The sequence below is a fragment of the Tamandua tetradactyla genome, chromosome 5 (genome assembly GCF_023851605.1).
Source record: "Tamandua tetradactyla isolate mTamTet1 chromosome 5, mTamTet1.pri, whole genome shotgun sequence".
Lineage (NCBI taxonomy): Eukaryota > Metazoa > Chordata > Mammalia > Pilosa > Myrmecophagidae > Tamandua > Tamandua tetradactyla.
The window spans coordinates 21,544,035-21,565,104 of NC_135331.1; the positions used below are offsets into that span (position 1 = coordinate 21,544,035).

A 21,070-nucleotide genomic window follows, 5' to 3' on the forward strand; every position below is an offset into this window, starting at 1 on the left:
AGTCAGACTGTCTCAGGGTTCTCATTCGTTGACAATTCCTTTTCTTCCAGAATACAAAAGACATGATCCTTTTGCAACCATGAGGAGCACCTCGTTAATAAACTGCGAAATGAACTGCACCAAGATCCACTCTTGTTTTAACAGAATCTTGAAATTAAATTTTAAGTGGCAATTTTTTAAAACTGCCTCACATCCCTGGCTGGAATTAGAATCTTCACTGGGTATTCTGTCATGGAATGCAATCCGTCACTCTTAGTACTGATTCAGAATCTTTACGTTATAGGAGGGTTTGACAGCACCATAAATGTGTGCCCAGACAAGCTCTGTTCTCAGACAAGAGCGGCAAGAAAGGGCCAGTCACCGGGTGCTGCATATCCTCAGCACTTCAGTGTCTGGCTGACCCACAATCCGTTGAATTATGTACCTGAACAGGTGTCACCCAACTATTTTTCAGTGACTTGAACACCAACTAGAACAGAACATTCTAAAACTCTTGGGTGGCTGCATATCTCAGGCCTCAGCATCCTTGTGTCCTGTGCTTATGGTACAAATGGAGTCAGTTCCAAGCAATTTTGGGATGTCCATACAGCTGGGAAAAGTAAGAAAACATAAGATAGGTCAAATCAGCAGTCTCTGGAGCACTGGGAATTAATCCCATTTTAAATGAGCTAAATATGTGGCATAAATGGCTGTTTCCATTTACAGCTGAAAAAGTTTTGACTCTAAACCATAAATGGGACACTTTACAACTTTTTAAAAAAGGTACAAACCCTAGGAAACATTTCAGATGCACACCATGGAACCCTGATCCTGAGAAACTCACTGACTCTTTCTAAATGAGTTTAGAAAATGTTGTTCCCTGGACCTCTTTGAGAGCTATGGCATGTTAAGACGTTAAGGACTACAGCAAATGTAGTACCTGGTCTTATTTTATTTCACCCTGTTTCCTAGAGTACTGTGCCCATAGAAGGAGCCAGCCCTTTTTTTCTTGCGCACAAATACATTCTAGAGAAGCTGCTCTGTGGCCAGTGTAGCCCCCCACCCAGCTTAGTAAAGGAAGGGGCAGAGGCAAGGTGCCTGCTGGGCCCTCAGCCAGTTTCACTGGTGCTTCAGCCATCAGCTCCCTTGGGGCAGGGTTATACCTTTGCTTCTCTGCACCACTTCAGAGATGGATTCAGAGAAACAGGGAGAGAAAGATGCACACAGAAGGAGGGGAGAGGAAAAGAGAAGAAAGAGCAACAAGAGGTGCCAGGAGGAAGAAAGGAACAGAACAGTTCACTGGGGGTCTAGCCATCTGAACAGGTAGGACCTAACACCACTGCTCTTTAACATGCTCATCAGCTACGGCCAAAGCCCTCCTTGGATTATTGCTTTGTCCCTGAACAGGGTGGACAGGCACACAGCTTCCCAGTCAAGAACTCAGTGTTTGGGCTGCAGCAGCAGATGCCAGAATAAAATCACCTCTAAGCCTCTTTGAGGTCCCACTAAAGACCGAAACAGACCCCATGTTGAGGTTCTCTACTAACTGGGAAGGAGAGGGATAAAAGAGAACAAGGAAGAATCTGGATAGCTGAGCACAGAGCTGAGCAGGCCCAGGAGAGTGGGGCTTGTTGCCTGGTAGGTGCCTACCTTGGGCTGGTAGCCCTGCTGAGCCATTGTCTTCGCCTCCTGCTGAAGGAGGGCATTGCTGAGCTGCTCTGCCTTCCTGGCCTCCTCTTCCTCCTCCTCCTCCTGCTGGTCTTCCTCCCATACCTGAAGCTGGCGTTCAGCAACCTGGCCACCAGAAGCAAAGTCACCCTGAGACAGGCGCATGGGGTAGAGTCCTGCCTCTAGTCAAGAGGAAAATTCCACGGTTCTGCCCACTGGGAGAATCAGAGCTAAGTAATAGTGAGAGCAAGTACCAAAAAACAAGAGAAAATGTATAGCACTGGAAAAGATTATATGTAAGGGAACATATACCTTATTAAAAACTCTGGATGCAGCCAGGTGTTTGGGGGAATGTTGCTATATATTAGGTACTGAATTGAATAAAGAATTGTGACCCAGTAAGTGACATGCTTGCAGATACAGACAGGATAAAGAGAAGGAGACAGACAGCACTGACCTTCTTGCTCCCACAAGAGATGAAGGAGCTAGAGGGGAGTTTAAACTACAACTGTGTGGGTCCGGGTTTCAGTTGGGAATGAAAAGGTATGAACTGAGCTCTCAAACGTCAACTTCTAGTCAAGGTACTAATGTCAAGGGCTTCTGATTCCAGCCCAAAGAAGATACAAGAACCACGGCCTTGGAGGAAGTGGGGTTCTTTCTGTCAGGGGCTTTCAGCCTCCTTGCTGCTCCCAAAGGTGGCCTCCTACCCATGAGCTCAGCCCCACCTGGGCCTCGAGTTCTTGTTTCCTCGCCAACTTCAGTTCCTCATTCTCCTCTTTCTCACGACGAGCTGACTCTCTTGCCTCCTCGAGATTTCGAATGAGTTGTTCCCTGTGTTTCAGGGACTCCTCTTGTGCACGCCGGTTCTGTTCAATCTTTTCTCGTATTTGTTGTTGTCTCCCTGTCAGAACCTATCCTTAGCAAAAAAAGGAAAAGGAAGGATTTTAGTTTGCTTCTAACAGACACCCATGCTACCAGTCTCCAATGAGCTGCAGCTACCCTGAGATCCAGCCTAATCCTCAGCTTCAGACCTAAATACTACAGACGAAGAGAAGTATAGATTAACAGCACAGGGTCCAGTCAGCACTGACCACGTGTGCCAGTGCCCAAGAGGCACTGCCTGCCACCCCCAGCACACACACCACATCCTGCCTGGGGAGACAGACAGGCACCAAAGTGGCCGTAGGCGTCATGGAGGATGTCCCCTTCCCCAGGAGCACAGAACCGCTCAGCAATGAGGTGACTCTTACTCCCTCACAGTGGATTCTGGAAAAAAACCACACGCCACACAGAGGGTTAGAAGCAGGGTCTGGCCTCTTTCCTAACCTTTTGGATTCAGCTTTACGCTCAAAGCAGCAGCAGCCTGCTAGGTTTCTGACTTGGCCATAGAGCAATATTATGCCCCACCAACCCAAACTGCCATCAGCACTTGGAAACCAAGAACAGTAAGGAGTTATTGAAGCCACTTGAAGCCAACTTTTATGCTCCCTAGAAGGGCCTTGTAAAGTGGCCACAGCTAAGCAGAGAATTAAGAATGGGGAATAAAAAGACAATAAAGATTATCTGGTATCCACAAAAGTGAAAAATCACCAACTGAGCCCCGATTTCTCATGGATTCCAATACATAATATAAATGATATGCACAAAATATAATTTCTCCTTCTAAACCACGTTAAAATAACTTTCAATACATGGATAATGATTTTTTTTCCCCAGTGATTTCCTTGTAATTGGGATACTGCATTATTTCTACACTGACAAACAAAATAATTATGCTCTTTAATCAGCTTAACTTCTGATTATCCAACCTGAGAAACAAAATCCTAAATATGAAAAAGTCTTATATACCAAGGTGCTCACTGCAGTACCTTACAATAGCTCAAAATTGCAAAGTACCAGGATACCCACACGAGGTGAATGGATAAACAAGCCATGGTACCCACACATGAAGATATATCATGCATCTGCTACAATGGTATTTACAGAGAGGCTGTAATTGAATGATAAAATGCTTGAAATCAAACAGAGCACAAAAATAAATAGAAAAAAATATTATATGTAGAAACAAAAGAGGAGGAGAAGATAAAATAATAGAAGCTTTTGTGGTTGGTAGAGCTCTGGGTGGCCTTTTTTGTTTTTGCTTCTCTGAACTTATGAATTCTATTTCTAAAAAAGCATAATTGCTTTTATAATGATTTTTAAATAACCGAGAAGACTGATCCCAGAACACGCGGCAGGTGAGCCTGTGATGAGGAACACCCAGACTCCTGCCCGGGAAGCCTGACACCCTTCCACGTCCATCGCAGCTCCGATTACCTCCCTCATCAGTCTGTCCCGCGCACTCCTCTCTCGGGCCCACTCGGCTTCTCTCTTCTCCCACATTTCCTTGGCTTCTTCCCTGGGCAAACACAGGATGGATGAGAGCAGTTTCCTTACCCCACCCATGGCAAGAAGTTAACGAAAGAACAAATACGGGTCCAAAGCATCCATTAGCACAAGCCATGGGCTTCCCGGGGAACCAACCTTCAGGTAAGCTCTCCACACAAACTTTTTAAAGATTAATCTTGTGGACAACATTTACAGAAAGTATTAATAAGTACTTTAACTTAATTATTAACCATACCCATCTCCTTACAAAAAGTACTTGCAATAACTTGCCACCAGGCCATTTAAACCGAGAGGAGAAGGAAATCATCAGGCCCCTGAAGTGGGGTGGGGGGCAGTGCATAAGCCTTGTCACCACTCTCCTGGTCTCACTGCTCCCCATCTGTGGCCTGGGACAAGTGAGTGGCCCTCAGGTCTCCGTGTGCTGCATACCTACCACTTGGCTGGATGTCAGGATTAAATAAGATGAGATATGCAAAGCACTTAACACAGCATCCGGCTCAGAGTAAGTGCTCAATAATGTTACCTATTATTAAATTATTTTTAATCTACCTATTTGATTTTTAAAATCCAGACCCATTTATACAGACATAAGTAGCATTCTCCATCTCCATAATTTATAAGATTTTAGATGAACAGTTACTCTATGCCATATGATTCCTACGTTAAATAACTTAAAAGGAAAAACCTACCCACCCACCCCAAACTTGGATCCAGTAGCAAAAATGTGTTCTTCACAAATCATGAACAAATTGACCGGGACAGATATTTCAATAACTGGCAATTCTCATACTGACTTGCAGGGATTTCAAGGTACCAGAGCAGAGGCCAGGAGAGTTCTGCCCAGACAGTTGCTGCCTCTCACCTCAGCAACATTTGCAGCTCTGCCTCCCGCTCCCTTTCCACCTGCAGCTGCTCCTCGATAACCTGCTTCATCCACGCCACATCGGCCAGGGCCTGCTCCCGCTTGGCCAGGTGGATGCGCTGGTTCTCATCCTCCTTCTCGAGGAGTGCCTGCAGGATCCGCTTGTCTGCCTCCTGGAGGAAGCAGGACAGAAGCACAGCGGGTAAGGGCCCGCTCCCTTGGGGGTGGAGGGAGCCTTTCTGCAACCACAGCCTAGCACTGCTACCAGCCAGGGGCTTGGTCATTTCCTGAGATAGGAAAGATGTACTCAGGGGGACAGCTGCATGATGGGAACATCGGGCTGTCCCCAGTGGCTGCAGACAGGGACAGGAGGGAAGCTCGCATTTGCCCGCCCACTCTCTCTGTCCTACCCAGGATCTTACTGGGAGACCGCGCCAAAGTACTTGACAGAATAAGTTCAACATAAATATACTGACCTTAAAAAACAGCTTAAGATATACTGTTAAGTAAACACACTGCAGAATACAACTTTAATTATATTTTAAAAATCACGGAAAACAATCTCTCTATGTATGTGAGTGCCAAAACGGACTCTGTATGGGAGGGGCAGAGGTCACAAGAGCTGGTCAAGGGGGAATCTCACTTTCTGTTTTTTTGTTTTGTTTTTGTATGCTGTATGGCAGGGTCACATTTCATTATTTTTCCATGTGTGTATCTTGTTATTGCACACCTCACTTTCTGTTTTAATTCCTAGCAGGGTGCATTCACATACTGTGCAATGAAAAACATTTTTTTTCGAGAGGGTGAAAGAATTGCAAGGCTGCATCTTCACACTTACCAGTTCCTCTTGAATCTGCTGTGTACGTCTATTGAGTTGCACATTATACTGATGTCTCAAAAAGCGCCTAAAAATGAGCAAAATATGGACTGCCTTCAGTGTCTTATCAAGGATCAAATGGAGGTTAGACTACCTGTGCCAGGCTGTATCCTTTATGGTTTTAAGGATACTGATGCATATCTGAGAAAGCAGTGACAGGCCCCTGCCTGGGAAGGGCCTGGGGGGTGGGGGCAGCAGGCCTTCCTGCACACACCCCAGCTCTGCCTTCTGCCGGAAGGCTGCCATCTGCTTCCTCTCTTCCTCCAACCTCTCCAGCTCCCACCGTTGCTTTAACAGATTCTCCTGCTCCTTCTTCAGTTTGGTTGCCTGTGGTTACAAGGACAATAAATCTGACTAAGACCATGGAAATCAGATTTTCCTTCATTCCTCATCTCCATTTTCAGCACACACTAAGCAACAAGGGCTGGGCCTGACCACCTTGGTGATCGTGATCCTCTCCCACCTCTGGGGCTCGGAGCCCCTCTGCCCAGCTGATCCTGCTCACCTGTCCCTTATCAGCTAGCCAGCGTTTCCTGCAAAGCCTTTCCTGAGCCCCATGCTCCATGCTTCCACAGGACCCTGTGCTCAGCTATGCTTTATGTTAACCTCATGTCAGTCTCCCTGCCTGACAACGTCCCTGCTGTGAAGACTGCATCTCTAGCACCCAGCCCAGCACATGGCACTAGTCTAAGTAGCAGGCACTAAGTTTCCATTCACTGAGTCATTCAGACCTGGGGAATGAGAGGGTGAAATCAGCACAAAGCCTCGCCTCGCCTGAATGGGAGGATCCAGCTCTACAGTGAAACTATGCGCAGACTCCTGGGCTAAAACCCTCAGTTTTGAGATCTAAGACTTGCTACCAATGGAGAAACGTACACTAAGGACACTGGACTAATTCATGTCCACCAAGGACCCTGGGAAATCCAAGTTCTAAGGAGGCTCTCAGACAGATGGTCTATAAATGTGCCAAAGAAAACCTCTATAGTCTCCATGTCATTGATGTCCTAAAATCTGGGTGCACACCTAGAGGAATGAAAAAAAACCACGGGATTGGACTACATGTGAGAGAAGGGAAAACCCAGTTGGTACATTTCTGAAAGCCACCTTCCCCGATATGACCTCTTTTTAGATGAGCTTTTGAAATTTTCATCTGATAATAAGCAGCTACAAGAAAGGCCACGGGAAGGTACCTAACCCAGGTGCCGCCTGCACTTACCTCTATCTCCTTCAGCTTCAGCTCCTCCATCTGCTGAAGCAGCGCCTCAGCCTGTAGTTTAGCCTCTAATTGCCTCCTCTCTTCTTCTGCTTTCATCCGTTCCATCGCTTCCCTGCGGGCTGTTTCATATTCATTTTCATATCGTTTTTTCTCTTCCTTGTTGGTGGATTCTTGCTACATGGGGGCAAATGAACCTGGGAGATCAGTATGTGTACTGCACAGCCAGCAAAGGCCTGCTTCCTGGCTACCTGCTCAGCAGCCACAGAGCCCAGTTCCTCATTACAAGGCATCTGCGCCAGAGTTGGCCCCTGCCTCAAGTCCCCTCTTAGCTGTGACCCTGGACGCGGATGCATCTTCCTCAGCTCAGTTCCCTCGCTATGAGATGGGAGGGAAACCTCTCTCAAAGACAAATCCTTGGCACTGCTCAGAACAGTCCCTAGCTCAGAAGAATGTGAGGCTTGATATCATATTTCCTTTCCCTGCCAAACTCCAACAAAAGGCTTTCCAAAATGAACCCAGAGGCAAAACAATGGGCTTGGGGGGAGGTGTGGACTTTTATTCCCAGAGATGCCACTGTAAACCCAAATTGAGAGTTTATGATGCAGATTACATCAAAAGAGATTTAAAAAGGGACTCTGCCAACAACAAAAATGCCCTTAAAGCCAATTCCATTTAGAACCCCCAAGACAGGCCTACCTGCCCTGATCACCTGGTCTTTCTCTGTCCCTGAGGATGATCTCAGAGGACTCTATAATGTGCCAGAGCAAACACTAACATGTGTTAAGTAAACTTAGAAACCCTCTATTCTTTGCGTAGAGTTATTAATACTGAAAACAGGAAACAAAAGAGATGGAGCCTCTCATATTGTAGCACATAGGACTATTTTGAGAACCATATACCACACCTGTTTTTTTTCTTCTTTCTGCATTTCCCAAGAGCTTATAACATGCTTCTTGTGAAGGTCCAATTCAATCTGAGGACGAGAAGGGGGAGAATATTATTTTCCTCACGGGTGCATCTGATATTCATCATGGGGCTGATGTACTATCTTCTGGGCCACAGCTGGTACATGACTATGACATTTCTTTGAAAGAACTCAAAGTGGCCCAGGTACCCACTTCAGAACAGTGAGCAAAGCACAGCATGGTCTGAATGCAAGTAAGTTGGAAAACCAAATGATCAGGTGCTTCTGAACCATTCTCCAGAGCTGGAACAAAGTAACAGACTCTGTCCTCCCAGTCCCCTTTGGGTTGGACAGAGACAGTCAGCAGACACTGAAAAGGAAATACAATTTCAGAAGGCCACTGTGGTTGGTCTAAGACCATGCGGGCCACAGGGCACCTGAAGTCACCTGGGGGAGAAGCAGACTCAACCCCTGCCCAAGTCCCCAAAATTCCCTTTGCAAAGCAATAGCTGTAAAAACATGTGCTTCCCTGTATCAAACAATGCACTACAGGGTTAATAATAAGAGGTTTAAGTTCAGAGAATCTTTGGGTTCAGAAATAGAATGGAAATACTCTATCAAAAAGCTTTTTTTGGGGAAATTGTTTATATGGGTTTTAAAAGTTTCTTTCTCAATTTCTAACTTGAATGTTTTGAATAAACCTGTCTGTGAGTAAACAGTTTTGGAGGGCCACCTAAGTCAACAAATGCCCATTTTAGAGCCATCTGTATAATAATAATACTCAAAAGCACCTAGCTATTCTATTATTCAGTGACTGGCAATTTCTAAATGTTACTGCAAGTGCATAAATTAATGATACCAAACTATATAAAGTTTGAAAAGTGGACTGAAATAAATCAATGCTATGAGTGACGGAGTTCTTTCCTTCTAGCCCAATTTCCTTATATTCCCTCTTGGCTGAATGATGCCATCTTAGCCAGGACCCTGCACTGTAACCATCTGACCACTGTCTCTCCACTGCCCACAGTCTCCCTTCAGGACTGCAAACACAGGTACCACATCTAATCTGCACGTCCCATGTGGTGGACCGGGCAGTGGATGCTTAGTAAATGTTTGTTAAACAAGTGAATGAACTGTTGCTCCAGTCCACTCCAGCTGTTCTGCACAGGCTCGTCTCATAGTTAAGCAGTTCCCTCCTTTGCCTCAACCCAGCAAAAGATGCAAGTTTTTAAAAAGGCTGCAAACATGAGTTCATCTACTTAGGCAAATCAGTGAAGGATCTCCTTAGTTTTTACCTCTCGAAGTTTGGGGTTGTTCTTTTTCCAGTGGTCATACAGAAGCTGCTCAGCAATCTGTCAAGAAAATACAAAGGAGGCCTGATGTCATTTTCCAAATCTACTCACTCTTCAGACAACCCGCAATGGGAGTCAGCTCAGACAGCCAGGCTAACGGCGCCTCCACACTACAACCTCATTGTACCCAACCTTCACTTGCTGCCTGCCTTGCAGCCCCAGCTATGGGATCTAGACTGCCAGAGCAGAAACAAGAGCACCGAAAGAAGAAACGACTCTCATGATGGCAACGGAGGGGGCAAAAATCTGATGCCACACACAGGTTGTATCTAGGAGATTTCAAAAGGTATAGCAGGCTTAAAAACACACGTTGGAGCTCACTGTTCCAAACGACTACTTTGGAAGATAAAATATACCATGCTCAGACCTTTGTGGAACCACAGAACTGGAATAAAGTAAAAGGACTCGGATGTAATGACTTGTGTGTGCAAAACACACTACCTGAACAAAGACTTAGAGTTAGCACTTTTCCCAGCTGTCTCTGGCATCGACCACCATCAGATCAGAGTGCCCAGGGGTGATCCCACGTATACAACACTGACAGGCCGGGGATGCTCCTGCTCTTGAACCTTCTGAAGGTCTATGGGACGTTACCAGTTTCCTTTGCTCTTCTCGGGCTGATTTCAGATTCCCATGCCGCTCCCGGATTCTTCTTTCCCGTAGGTCTGTGCTCAGGTCCTCCAGTTCTTTGGCCAGCAGGTTCTGCTCCTCAAGCAGAAGCTGCCTGAGCCTCTCACGTCTGGCCTCCAGACTCCTCCTTTTCTCCTCCTTCAACTTCTCCCGCTGATAAGCATGCATGCTGGGTGAGAAGGATCCCACAATAAACCACTCAGACTACAGCAGAGGCTCTGCGAAAGACCAAAGGTGGACATACCGTGGTGACACAGATAGGTGCCACCCAACCAAAGTGGAGAGAGCAGATTATAGGACAGGATGCAAAACAGAATTTTGTATCCATAAACAAATACTGTTATGCATGTGATAACGTATAGGTAATATTTTTTGAGCAATTACCACAAGCCAAGGACTAAGCTATACATGTATCTTTATATGGATAGTTTTATATTAATCATAGCATAAATCCTAAAGAAGGTTCCATTTTAGCCTACTTTACTGCTTGGGAAACTGAGCCTTATTCATATAGTAAGTGACACAGTCAGGATTTCTATACAGATCTGTCTGAATCCAAAGCCTATGCTTTGGACTAACATGTATTTCTATAACAATGGATGGATGTGTGTGTGTGGGGGGTCTATTTATACACAAACACAAATGGGAAAAAGTATGGGAGGATATGTACCCAACTGTTCTCTCTGGGGAGGCGGTATTACAAAGAGACTTCTAGGCGCCACTTCATATACTTCTATATTGTTTTATCTTTTTTTTAATGTGTAACTTTACATATGATTTTTTCTTTAATTTCCAGTTGGAAAAAAAAAATCACCACTATGCAGGTAATCTATGCTGTTCAGCAAACCCCTCAAGAAAATATGTAGTCAAGCCACATGTCCTTCCACCACGTCCTATGACCAGCCAGAGTGGCCCCCCACTTCCACCCAGCTGGCAGTCACCGCGCAATTACCTCCGCTGGTAAGAGGACTTAGAGCTCCATTCTGCCTGTTTAGAGCTGCAGATGTCAGACATCCTGAAGTAGCGACTATTCTGATCCCACTGCTGCCGAAGCCGGGCCTCCTGCTCTCGCTGGCGTGCTAACTGCTGATCCAGAAGCCTCCGGCTGCACCAGTAGGAGGGCAGCGTGGGCAGTGCCATCTGAGAACAGCAACGGTAAGAATATGCTCCAACTGCAAACCCCAGGAACCTGTACAAGGCTGGCATCCTTTTACTCAGTGGTCTTCACCCCTGTCTGTATATTGGAATTACTCCGTGGAGTCTTTAAAAATACCCATACCTAGGCCTCACCTTCTCAGAAAATCTTAGAATGGGGCCTAGGCATTGGCATTTTAAAAATGATCTGCCACCCGGGCTGCAAATCACTGATTTAATAAAACCAGGATGTACCCAGATGTGGGCCAGGTGTTATCAGAGGCACTGAGGACAGAGACAGGGGACCAGTCCCAGCAATGCTAGATTTGGCATATTGGGGACTTCTGTACTCTTCATAAACTAACAGGGACAGTAATTTAAGGAACATTTGTATGTACCCAGCATCTGTCACATGTATAACCCTTCTCATTCTTACCACCACCCCATTATTTGGCAGATGAGGAAACAAGTTCAAAGAGGTGAAGCACCTTGCCAAGGCTCACACAGCCAGAAAGGAGAGGAAATAAAAGACCTGGGATTCTAATTCAGATAGGTCTGAGTCCAGAGCCCCGGGTCTGTCTACTGCAAAAGGCTCCCTGTTGGGACAAATATGCCCTGGTTCTAGCAGCCGCAGGCGAGAGGCCAGGCAAGGAGTCACACCTAGAAGTCTTCTGGGCCCCCACGGAGGGCAGATCCCTTATCTTACAGTTGAAGAAACTTCCTCTGAGAGAGAGGAAGTGACTTGTCAGGGGTTGCGGGGCAATCTGGGGACACAGCTAGACTAAAAAAGCAAGCAGTCTCACTGTAGCCAGGACAACCTTCCCCCAGCCCACAGCTGTCCTCAGGTACAAAATCTACACAGTCCCTGGCTATGGTAGTGCTTGAGGAAGGTCTCTTGAATAAGCACATGGGTCTGGCACCGCGCCAAGAGTCTCAAACTCAAAGTCCTTCAGAAGCTGCAGACAAATAATCTACATCTATGCGTCCAATTCGGCCTACAGGCCTGCGACCTCTGTTTTGAGACTTTGGCTGGCCTGACATGCTTTTTTCCCCTTGCCTTTTAAAAAAGCCAGTGGATAAATCTTTGCACTAAATTTAAGATCCAGCTCCCCGAGAAAGCCGTTTCCCTCTCTGAGCCTCAACATCCACATCGAGCAAACGGCCGGGAGGCCTCGACCCCATGTCTCGTTAGTACCACAGTGAGGACCGGAGCCCAGGTTTCCAGGCTCCCTGCGGCGGTATCCCTGGGTCCTCGCTCCCTTTTCCGCCAGCGCCCGGCCGACCGCGGCCAGAGCCTCTGAGTACCAGCCCCAACGCCGGCTCCCGAAAGAACTCAGCCTCCAGACTCACGTTTCTCCGCGCCTGGGAGTTTCCGAGGAGCCCCAGGCCCGCTAGATCCCGCAAGGCCAGATCAGGCTGAGCAGATGCCAGAGGCCGGGCGGAAACTCTTAGCACTGAAGCCGACCGTTTCCCCGCTGGTTGTCCCGGCAACGGGCCGGGAGACGGCGCGCCGCGAGGACCAAGTTTCCTCCAGCGCAATACTGAACGCTCTAAGGAGAAAAAGGAGACTGTACTTTTTTCTAGCGCCCCCTCGTGGTAGGAGGGAGATCAATAGCAAACTTCGTCGGTTCTTGAAGTAGGGAAGGGCGAGGAAAATAATCCACTCAGCATACAAAATTCAGGATAGTGGTTACCTGGGGTGGCAGGAAATCAGGGGGCTAGGATAGGGGAGGATAATATAAGCCAGTGCTCCTCCAACCGGGCAGTACATGAGAATCAGCTGTGCAGCGCTTCAAATCCCAGTCCCCAGACAAATTACATCTGACTCTCTGAGGGTGGGGCCTGGATAGCCTGTTTTTCAAAGCTCCCCAGTTGCCTTCAATATGCATCCAAGGTGAGAACCACTAACGTTAAGTAGATGCAAATTATTGATAATTTTCTATTGTAGTCTTAGACTGGTGGTTGGTTCTCAGTGTTCATTCATTACATGAGTTACAAGTTTTTATGCATCGAACATTCCATTAAAAAGATAATAAAGTAAATATCCACTCTTGCATTTGTTCCATCTTTTCTTTCATTTTTCCATTCTTTTCCTCACTTCCTTCTTTCATTCTTCCATTCCTCTATTCATTTCTGTCTTTCCTGGACGCTGTTTTAAGAGCATGGTCTCTGCAGTCAGAATGCCAACGCACACCATGCTGGCTGGGGGGTCCAGGCAGGTTGCTTCCTCTCTCTGTGCCTCATCTTCCTCATCGTTGAGAGTTCTACCTTCTAGCGTTGTCCTTGGGGGAGTCAGTAAAGGTATGAACAGAACAGAGTGCTTGGGGCATGGCAGGGGGGCTTGGGGGGGATTTCTTTCACATTTCCTCTACCCCACAGACATTTACTTGCTGTGTACCCTGCCCCATGCACAAGATTCCCCCAAGGTTGGCCTCTGCATTGGTCTGTACCCACTTGGCCAAGTTCAGGATCACTCTACCATATTATGTCACCAGTGGACAGAGGCAACCACCTGCTGTGATCAGCTCAGTCACAACACAGTGGGGCCTGTATTAGTTTGTTAAACTGCCTGAATGCAACATACCAGAAATTGAACAGCTTTTTCTTTTTCTTTCCCTTCTGCATGGGCAGGCACCAGGAATCAAACCTGGGTCTCCAGCATGGCAGGTGAGAACTCTGCCACTGAGCCACCATGGCCTGCCCTGAATGGCTTTTAAAAAGGGAATTTAGGGTGGTGCGATGGTGGCTCAGTGGCAGAATTCTCGCTTGCTATGCCAGAGACCCAGGTTCAATTTCTGGTGCGTGCCCATGCAAAAAGAAAAAAGAAAAAGGGAATTTAATAAGTTACAAGTTTACAGTTCTAAGACTGAGAAAATGTACAAAGCCACCAATAAGAGGTTACATTCACTAAAGATAGGGTGTTACCTTCCGGAACCCCTCTGTTAGCTGGGAAGTCATGTGGCTGGCATCTGTTGTCCCTGCTCCTGGGCTCCATTGCTTTCAGCCTCTGTTCCCAGTGGGGGTTCTCACTTGGCCGTATAGACTGCTAAGTCAGGATTTGAACCCAGGTCAGTCTGATTCCAGGGTCTGGTCTCATGCCTCTGTCAAAACTCACCCCCCTCACTGCTGTACAAACTTTTTAAAAATGTTGATACCCAATTTACTTAATCTACAAATGGAGCATATAAATCACAGTTTCTTTGGGCCTTAATTTTTCTATCTATAAAACCATAGTACTGTTTTTTACTTAAATTTTGAAAGTCTGATTCCTAGTAAGAAATGTTTATGCCTCTCCGTTTGACTGATTAGAGCGCTCTCATGTGTATTTTTGTTGTAATATTTTAGCTATTGTAAAAGGTAGTATTATTAATCTCAGCAGCAATACAATTACTAATGGCTTTATTTTCCCTTTCATAATTGCTTGTATCATTCAGCAAATACTAAAGAGTGTGGCTGATCCTGCTACAGAGATTTCACATGCCAGATTTTATTCTAAAGCCATGATGTTATTATTGTCCTGGTTTAAAGTTTTAATTTAATGACTTAAAGGCTTTTTTCCCAAAAAAAACTCCTAAAATAAGTTTTTCATTGTAATATTATTTTTTTATGCTTAAAGTGAAATATGTAGTCAATTAATTTGTTAAGATATCACATAATTTTATATATCACATATATAATTTATATAATTTTAGGGGTGGATAACAGCTCAAGGGGCCAATTCTAACTCACTTTTTCCAAATAAACATCTACTTGTATAAATCACTGCAAATAGATTTCCATCCTTTTACTCAAAAAGACTGCACTGGAGGGAGCCAAAAGAGAATCAAATATTTTGAAAAACTGCGCAAAATTGCAAACTCATAAATCCAATCATATCTTAAATGGCATTCATCCAACAAATATTTACTGATCACCCACTATGTGCCAGGACAGATTCACATTGAAGGAAGTAATAGCTTCTAAAATAAAGTAAAAATTACTGTTTTTTTTTTCTCCTGTAAAATGCCCTAGTAATCTGCCTCATTCTGTTGTAAAGATATGATAATATGTCATACATGAAATTGTGAGATGTTATTAAAATATTTACAAAAGAAATCTTGATGATTTCAAGGACATGTTTTAGGGGTGTCTTAGGTAGAAATCTCTGAATATGGGACGATGCTGATTTTTTTAATTGAAAGGTTTTTTTCAAAATTTTCATGACAATAAAGGAAGTGGTAAGAAAGGATTATGTCACCTAAAGAAAAAAAAAACTCACCCCCTCAGTGGTAGAATGCTAACCTACCATGCAGGAGACCCAGGTTTGATTCTGAACCATGCACTACCCCCCCCAAAAAAAACAAAACCTCAACCCCCTCCCCAGCCTAATACTTCCAGTGCTTAGGGAGAAACTCCAAGTGTTCATTGCAATTATATAGAAAGACAATTGATTTTTTTATAGAGAGCTTCTATTCTGAGACCTTGCTAAACACACTCATTAGTTCTAGAAGTTTTGCTTCCAATTCGTTGGTATTTTCCATATAAATAATTATGTGGCCTGAAAAAGAGGCACTTTTATTTCTTCCTTTCCAATGAGGATGGCTTTTACTTATTTTTCTTGCCTTATTACATTGGCAGGTATTGAATTACGGGTTAATTTGTGATTCTTCTTTTGACTTACGTGTTTTCTGAAATGAGCACATATTAGTTTTGTTTGTTTGTTTGGTTGGTTTTTTTGTATGGGCAGGCACCCGGGTCTCCAGCATGGCAGGCGAGAGCTCTGCCACTGAGCCTCCATCACACCAGCCCGTATTGGTGTTTTAATAAGAAGCAGCACAGTGGAGGGCGTCCCCCTGAGGAAATTTGCCTGCCCCTGGTGCCCTGCAGGTATGCAACCTCCCATCAGATTCCATTCTGTAAATCGGGAGAGCTCATCAGAGCTTGTTCTAACAGGCCTTTTTCTCCTGTGTGCAGAGGAGGCTGGAAAATGGATTTCTGCTCCAGAACCTTCTATTCAGAACCCTCAAGTAGCTCAGTCTGCTTCCATCTGGTGGAATATATTTCTCTGATGGAACAGCACTGACCTTTCTTTTTCTTTTTCTTTTTGGTATTTGTGGTGGTTTGTATCCATAGACCCCAGAAAAGCATGTTCTTAAGTTTAATCCATCGCTGTGGGTGTGAGTCCATTGTCAGTAGGACCTTTGGATGAGGTTACTTCAGTTCGGGTGTGGCCCCACTCAGTCAGGCTGGGTCTTCTGTTTTTGGTGGGAGGGGGTGGGTTCATGATCTGGGAATCGAACTCGGGTTCCCGCATGGAAGGCGCGCACCAGGAGAGTGCTATTACCAGGATCCTGTATGAGCAGAACGAAACTCAGAAAGACAGAGAGCTGTGGGAAGCAAGAAGCCGAAGGTCCACAGAACCCAGAAGAGGAGGGAGTGGTCAGGAGAGGCCGCCATGTGCCAAGTGACAGAGAAGCCCAGGTCCAAGGATCACCAGCAGCCAGACCCAGGTTGCCACCGTCTTCAGGAGGAAAGCATCGCCTTGATGATGTCTTGGTTTGGACTTTCTCTTAACCTCAAAACCATGAGCCGTTCAATCCCCTTTGTTGAAGCCGCCCCATTGCATGGTATTTGCTGGAGCAGCCAAAGCAAACTAAAGCACTATTTATATTATCTTTCAAGGAGAGCATGGTGTGAAGGATGAAGCCTCTGACCAGCTACAATTATTTCGTATCTCTGAGCTTCAGTTTTCTCAACTGTTAAAAATGGGGATACTCGTACTGGTTTGTGACTATTATTAACAGCTGCCTTAACGCAGTGCTCGGCCCCTTATTAGAACTTGAGGGATGACACTCACTGGTATTATAATTGCCTTCATACTGATCATTTCCTACGTAGGCACCTGCTTCAGTAGGGCTGGGTTTATTTCCTTCTGTGCTAGAGGAAAGAGCTGGGAAATGTTAACTTATTCACTCATCCCTCATCAGTGACCAAATAGCTGTTCCCCCAATGTCCTTGCTCAAGCTGAACAACCATTGGGATGGGGTATCTACCCCTCTCTACATGGTTTGGGGGTGAATCCGGATTAGTCTAAGCCAATTGTGGTTGGACCCACGCTCCTTGTTGGTGACTGGGCAGACGGTGGACTTCTGCCTCATTTTCCCCTAAGAAGATGACTTCTAGGGGCAGGGAGTTGCCGGGCGTTGTCGCATCTGCAGGAGCCCGCGGCACCTCTGCAGCCACACTGGGAGGAGCTGCGTGGCCTTAGCAGATCAGGAAGGGGGAAGAATCTGGTCCCTGGTGGTGATGGACACCTCCATTCCCCCCTGGCTTGGGGTCTCTTTTTAGGAGACAAACTAAAGGATCTTATTGCTGAAGGTTTTTCAGTCACCAGCAAGCCTCCCCATGAATAGACTTTCCCCAAGCACCATGTGTTCAGAGTGTAATTCTTGAACCACTTACCAAAGCTGCAAAGAAGAGAGTCGGCCAGTAATTGCTTAGCATGTATTGATCTGTGCCTGTGAGACCTCCCTTTGGCCTCCAGCTTCTCTAGGAGGTATGGGTTATCGTAATCCCACTTTGCAAATGGGATTGAGGTTTGGGGACAGAGGACTCTCCATGGCCTGTTTAGTGAGTCAGGATCCCAAAGTCCAAGCAGCTCCATTCCGTTGGGCTGTCAGATATGGGTACATGCCACCAAGACAGGGCAGCAAGCCAACCCTATTTTTCTATGGCTTCAATGGACATGGCACCCCCTGGTCCATTCCTGATGAGCAGGGAGCCTTCGCTTCCTAAGATACTAAGTCTCAGACTACTGATGGGCAATGCTGCAGCAGCTCCTGTCACTCTGCTCAGCACCCTTCTATGGCTCCCATTTCCCCAAGCACAAAAAACCACGCTGTGAGCAAGCTCATAGGCCCCTGCATGGTCTAACCAGCCCCGCTGGCCTTCTTTTTAACCCCGACCTCCAAAGTTTCCACTATACTGTTCCCTCTTCTTGGAAGGTTATTCCCCTCTGCGAACTCCTACTCAACCTCTAGGTCTCAGGTTAAATGCCCCTTCCTCTAGGAACCCCTCTCTGATCCCTTCAACTAGGTCGGATCATGCAGCCTCAAGACACACATGTATTTCCCCCCCAGAGCATTCATAGCAGCCTTAAATATATATTTTTAAATATTAATGCCACACATACACATACTCTACTGGAAATCCCATTAGAGCAGGGACCTTTCTGTCTCTTCCACTGTGTAAATGGCCTACAGTAGGTGCTTAATAAATATTTAGTGAATGAATGAATGAAACTATGACCAATGGGCACTACTCTAACAGTTGTCACGTGCAGCAGCTGGAGGAATGAGGGAATGAGCTAGAGGTTAAAGTCCGCCCATCCTTTCCGAGGGCCACACCCCTGCCAAAGGTCTGCAGAGAACCTGGCAATGTACCGGAGCTGGTTCCTTATAATTAGGGGCAATCCCTCTTGAGCAAGTGCCTGCGGTGTTCCCAGACTTCTATGCTGCATCCCAGGAGCCTTTCATCCCTGAGAACAGCCTCACCGTTCAGTCCTGTCTCTCAGACCTTCCTCCACTGCCCACCCCCACCCCCATCAGAAGAATAAAATGCTCGCGGTACTGGCCGGGAGAAAAGCCACCTTTGGAATTAGAAGGTTGAAAGTCCTCAGAAATCATCTTGCCAGACCTGCCCATTTAACACATGAGAAAACTGAGGCCCAAAGAGGGAACCAGGGTCTTCAAACAAGTCAACAGCAGAACCAGGACCAGAACCCAGGTCCTCTAACAGGTTGGCCTGGACATTTTCTGCTTTACTCAATCCTCTGCTTTCACACAGAGCTACTGAGAGCCGGGGAGATCATTTCTGTAATCTTCAACACCTTCAGCATTCTCCTGTGACCTATGTCTAATGCTTGCTGCTGTCCTAGGTAGATCTTTAAGGAGGCCACCTTGTTGAATATTCTCCTCCACACCTTGAAGGAAATACCGTGATGGTACCCATTTCACAGATGAGGAAACTGAGGCCCAGAGAGAGATGCCATCACTTGCTCAGGGTCACAAGGAGTAAAGAAAGAGTTTGATCCCAAATCTGTCTGTCAGACTCTAGTCTGGGCTCTTATTTGCTCACCTTTGTCCTCATTTCTGAATGCTCAGCATCTGTACATAACTCATTTCTGCCCCACTACCTGGGCCGATGCACTCCTCGAGGGAGTGCCATCTTTGAACTTACTGCTTAGCAAAGCCTGGTGTGAGGCAGGCGCTCAGAAGTTAAGCATGCCACTGAATCGAACGACAGAGCTCGGCCTTCCAGTTTTATATATCTCCCTTTGAATGGCAATGGCAGCTATGTCCTGACATTGTCTCAGTGTCTCAGATCAGTGCCACCATCAGGCTTCCTGAGAGCTTTTTTTTTTAATATCCCTATATAAAGAAATCCTTTAATTCAACAACAACAAAAGAAACAACACAATTTTAAAAAATGGGCAAAAGACTTGAACAGACATCTCTCCAAAGAAAAAACAAATGGCCAAGAAGCACATGAAACCATGCCATCAGGAGTCATTAGGGAAATGAAATCAAAACCACAGTGACACCACTTCACACCCACTCAAATGGCTACTACCAAAAAAAATAAAAAATAGATGTGGAAGAATAAAAACACTCACCCACTGCTAGTGGGGATGTAAAATGGCATAGTTTCTGTGGAAGATAGTTTGGCATAGAATTACCGTAGGACCTGCCAATCCGGCTATGCCTTGCCAATCCCAGTACTAGGTATATATACCCTAAAAGAACTGGAAAACAGGGACTCAGATGTCAACACACCAGTGCTCACAATTGCCAACATACAGAAGCAACTGATGAATGAATAAATAAGCGTGGCACACGCGCATAGTGAAACATCACCCAGCTATAAAAAAAGGAATGGATCTCTAATACATGTGATAACATGGAGGAAGCCCGAAGGCACCATGTGTGTGAAATAAGCCAGACACAAAAGAACCAACACTGCACGAACTCACTGATACGAAATACTTAGGATAAGCAAATTCATAGGGTTAGAAACCAGATTATATGCCACTAGGGGCTGAGGTAGGGGTAGAGGATGGGAAGTTAATGCTTAAATTGTACAGAGTATCTATTGGGCTGATGGAAGAGTTTTGGGGACAGGTGGTGGTGATGGTAGCCCAATATTGTGAGTGCAATTAATAATACTGAATCATGTATTTGACTGTGGTTAAAATGGGGGGCATTTTAGGTTGTATATTTGTTAATAGCATAAAAACTAAAAACAAACACAGGACTGTACAATAAAGTAAACCCTATTGTAAATGATGAAGTCTAGCTATATAGTACAATTATAAAAGTGCTGGGTTTTTTTGTGTGTGTGAATTGTAACAAGACATATGTACCAAATTAATGCAAGGGTTAATAATAGGGTTTATATGGGGTCCTGAGAGCATTTTTCACAGGTGAAATGCCAAACGCTGTGCTCTCCTGACCCCCGAGACCGCTGGGTGGGCACCAGAATGAGGTGCATTTCCTCACTCTTCTCTGCTCTGTGCTATTTAAATGACCGAGATACTCTTCACTTCCAGAAGCTGGAAGAAACGCTCAAATACCTGATGCCCATGAGCCGTGCTGTTTTCTGGGATGGCAGCACCTCGAGCCTGCCGGCGGGCGCCGGCTTGGCGTGAATTATGGTGAAGCAGCAGGCGGACTCTGTGGAATGGCAGGGTGGGTTGACCCGGCGGCTCTAATACCCAGAGGATTTGGCTCCACAGCGTCCATCTGGCATGCTTAATCCTGTTGAAAACCTGGCACTGGAAGAGGTGACATCGCTGGAATCAATTACCCCCATGATTGCCAGGACCTGGGAGAAATAACTAAAAAAAAAAAACCCTGCTCCATAGTAACTGCCCCATTCATGGAGGGCTGACAGCTGCTAAAGTGCCAACTGCCTCCCTTCCAGTTACCCCCTGAGGGCTCACACCAGCCCCGAGATGGAGTTACCATAGTCACTTACCATCCCCATTTTATGGATTCAGAAACCAAGGCTCAGAGATGGGAGG

The 21,070-nt window shown here is 45.8% G+C and overlaps 1 protein-coding gene across 3 annotated transcripts; it reads right to left on the reverse strand.

The window, feature by feature from the left end:
* Positions 1-256: 256 nt before the first annotated feature.
* On the reverse strand, positions 257-12,557 carry TCHP (trichoplein keratin filament binding). Of its 3 annotated transcripts, none has more exons than XM_077160066.1 (13): positions 12,361-12,557; positions 10,829-10,981; positions 9,841-10,045; positions 9,190-9,246; positions 7,895-7,963; positions 6,991-7,164; positions 5,989-6,101; positions 5,736-5,802; positions 4,898-5,070; positions 3,964-4,045; positions 2,373-2,558; positions 1,630-1,773; positions 257-589 (listed from the first exon to the last, which is right to left on the reverse strand). In XM_077160066.1, the coding sequence occupies exons 2-13, from the start codon at positions 10,888-10,890 to the stop codon at positions 557-559; spliced, it is 1,365 nt and encodes a 454-aa protein (XP_077016181.1). In that variant the 5' UTR covers positions 10,891-10,981; positions 12,361-12,557; the 3' UTR covers positions 257-556. The 3 variants fall into 3 exon arrangements, with proteins under 3 accessions (XP_077016181.1, XP_077016182.1, XP_077016183.1); XM_077160067.1 differs by having other exon boundaries at positions 9,841-10,094; XM_077160068.1 differs by having other exon boundaries at positions 10,829-11,016; positions 12,361-12,533.
* Between the last annotated feature and the right edge of the window lie 8,513 nt (positions 12,558-21,070).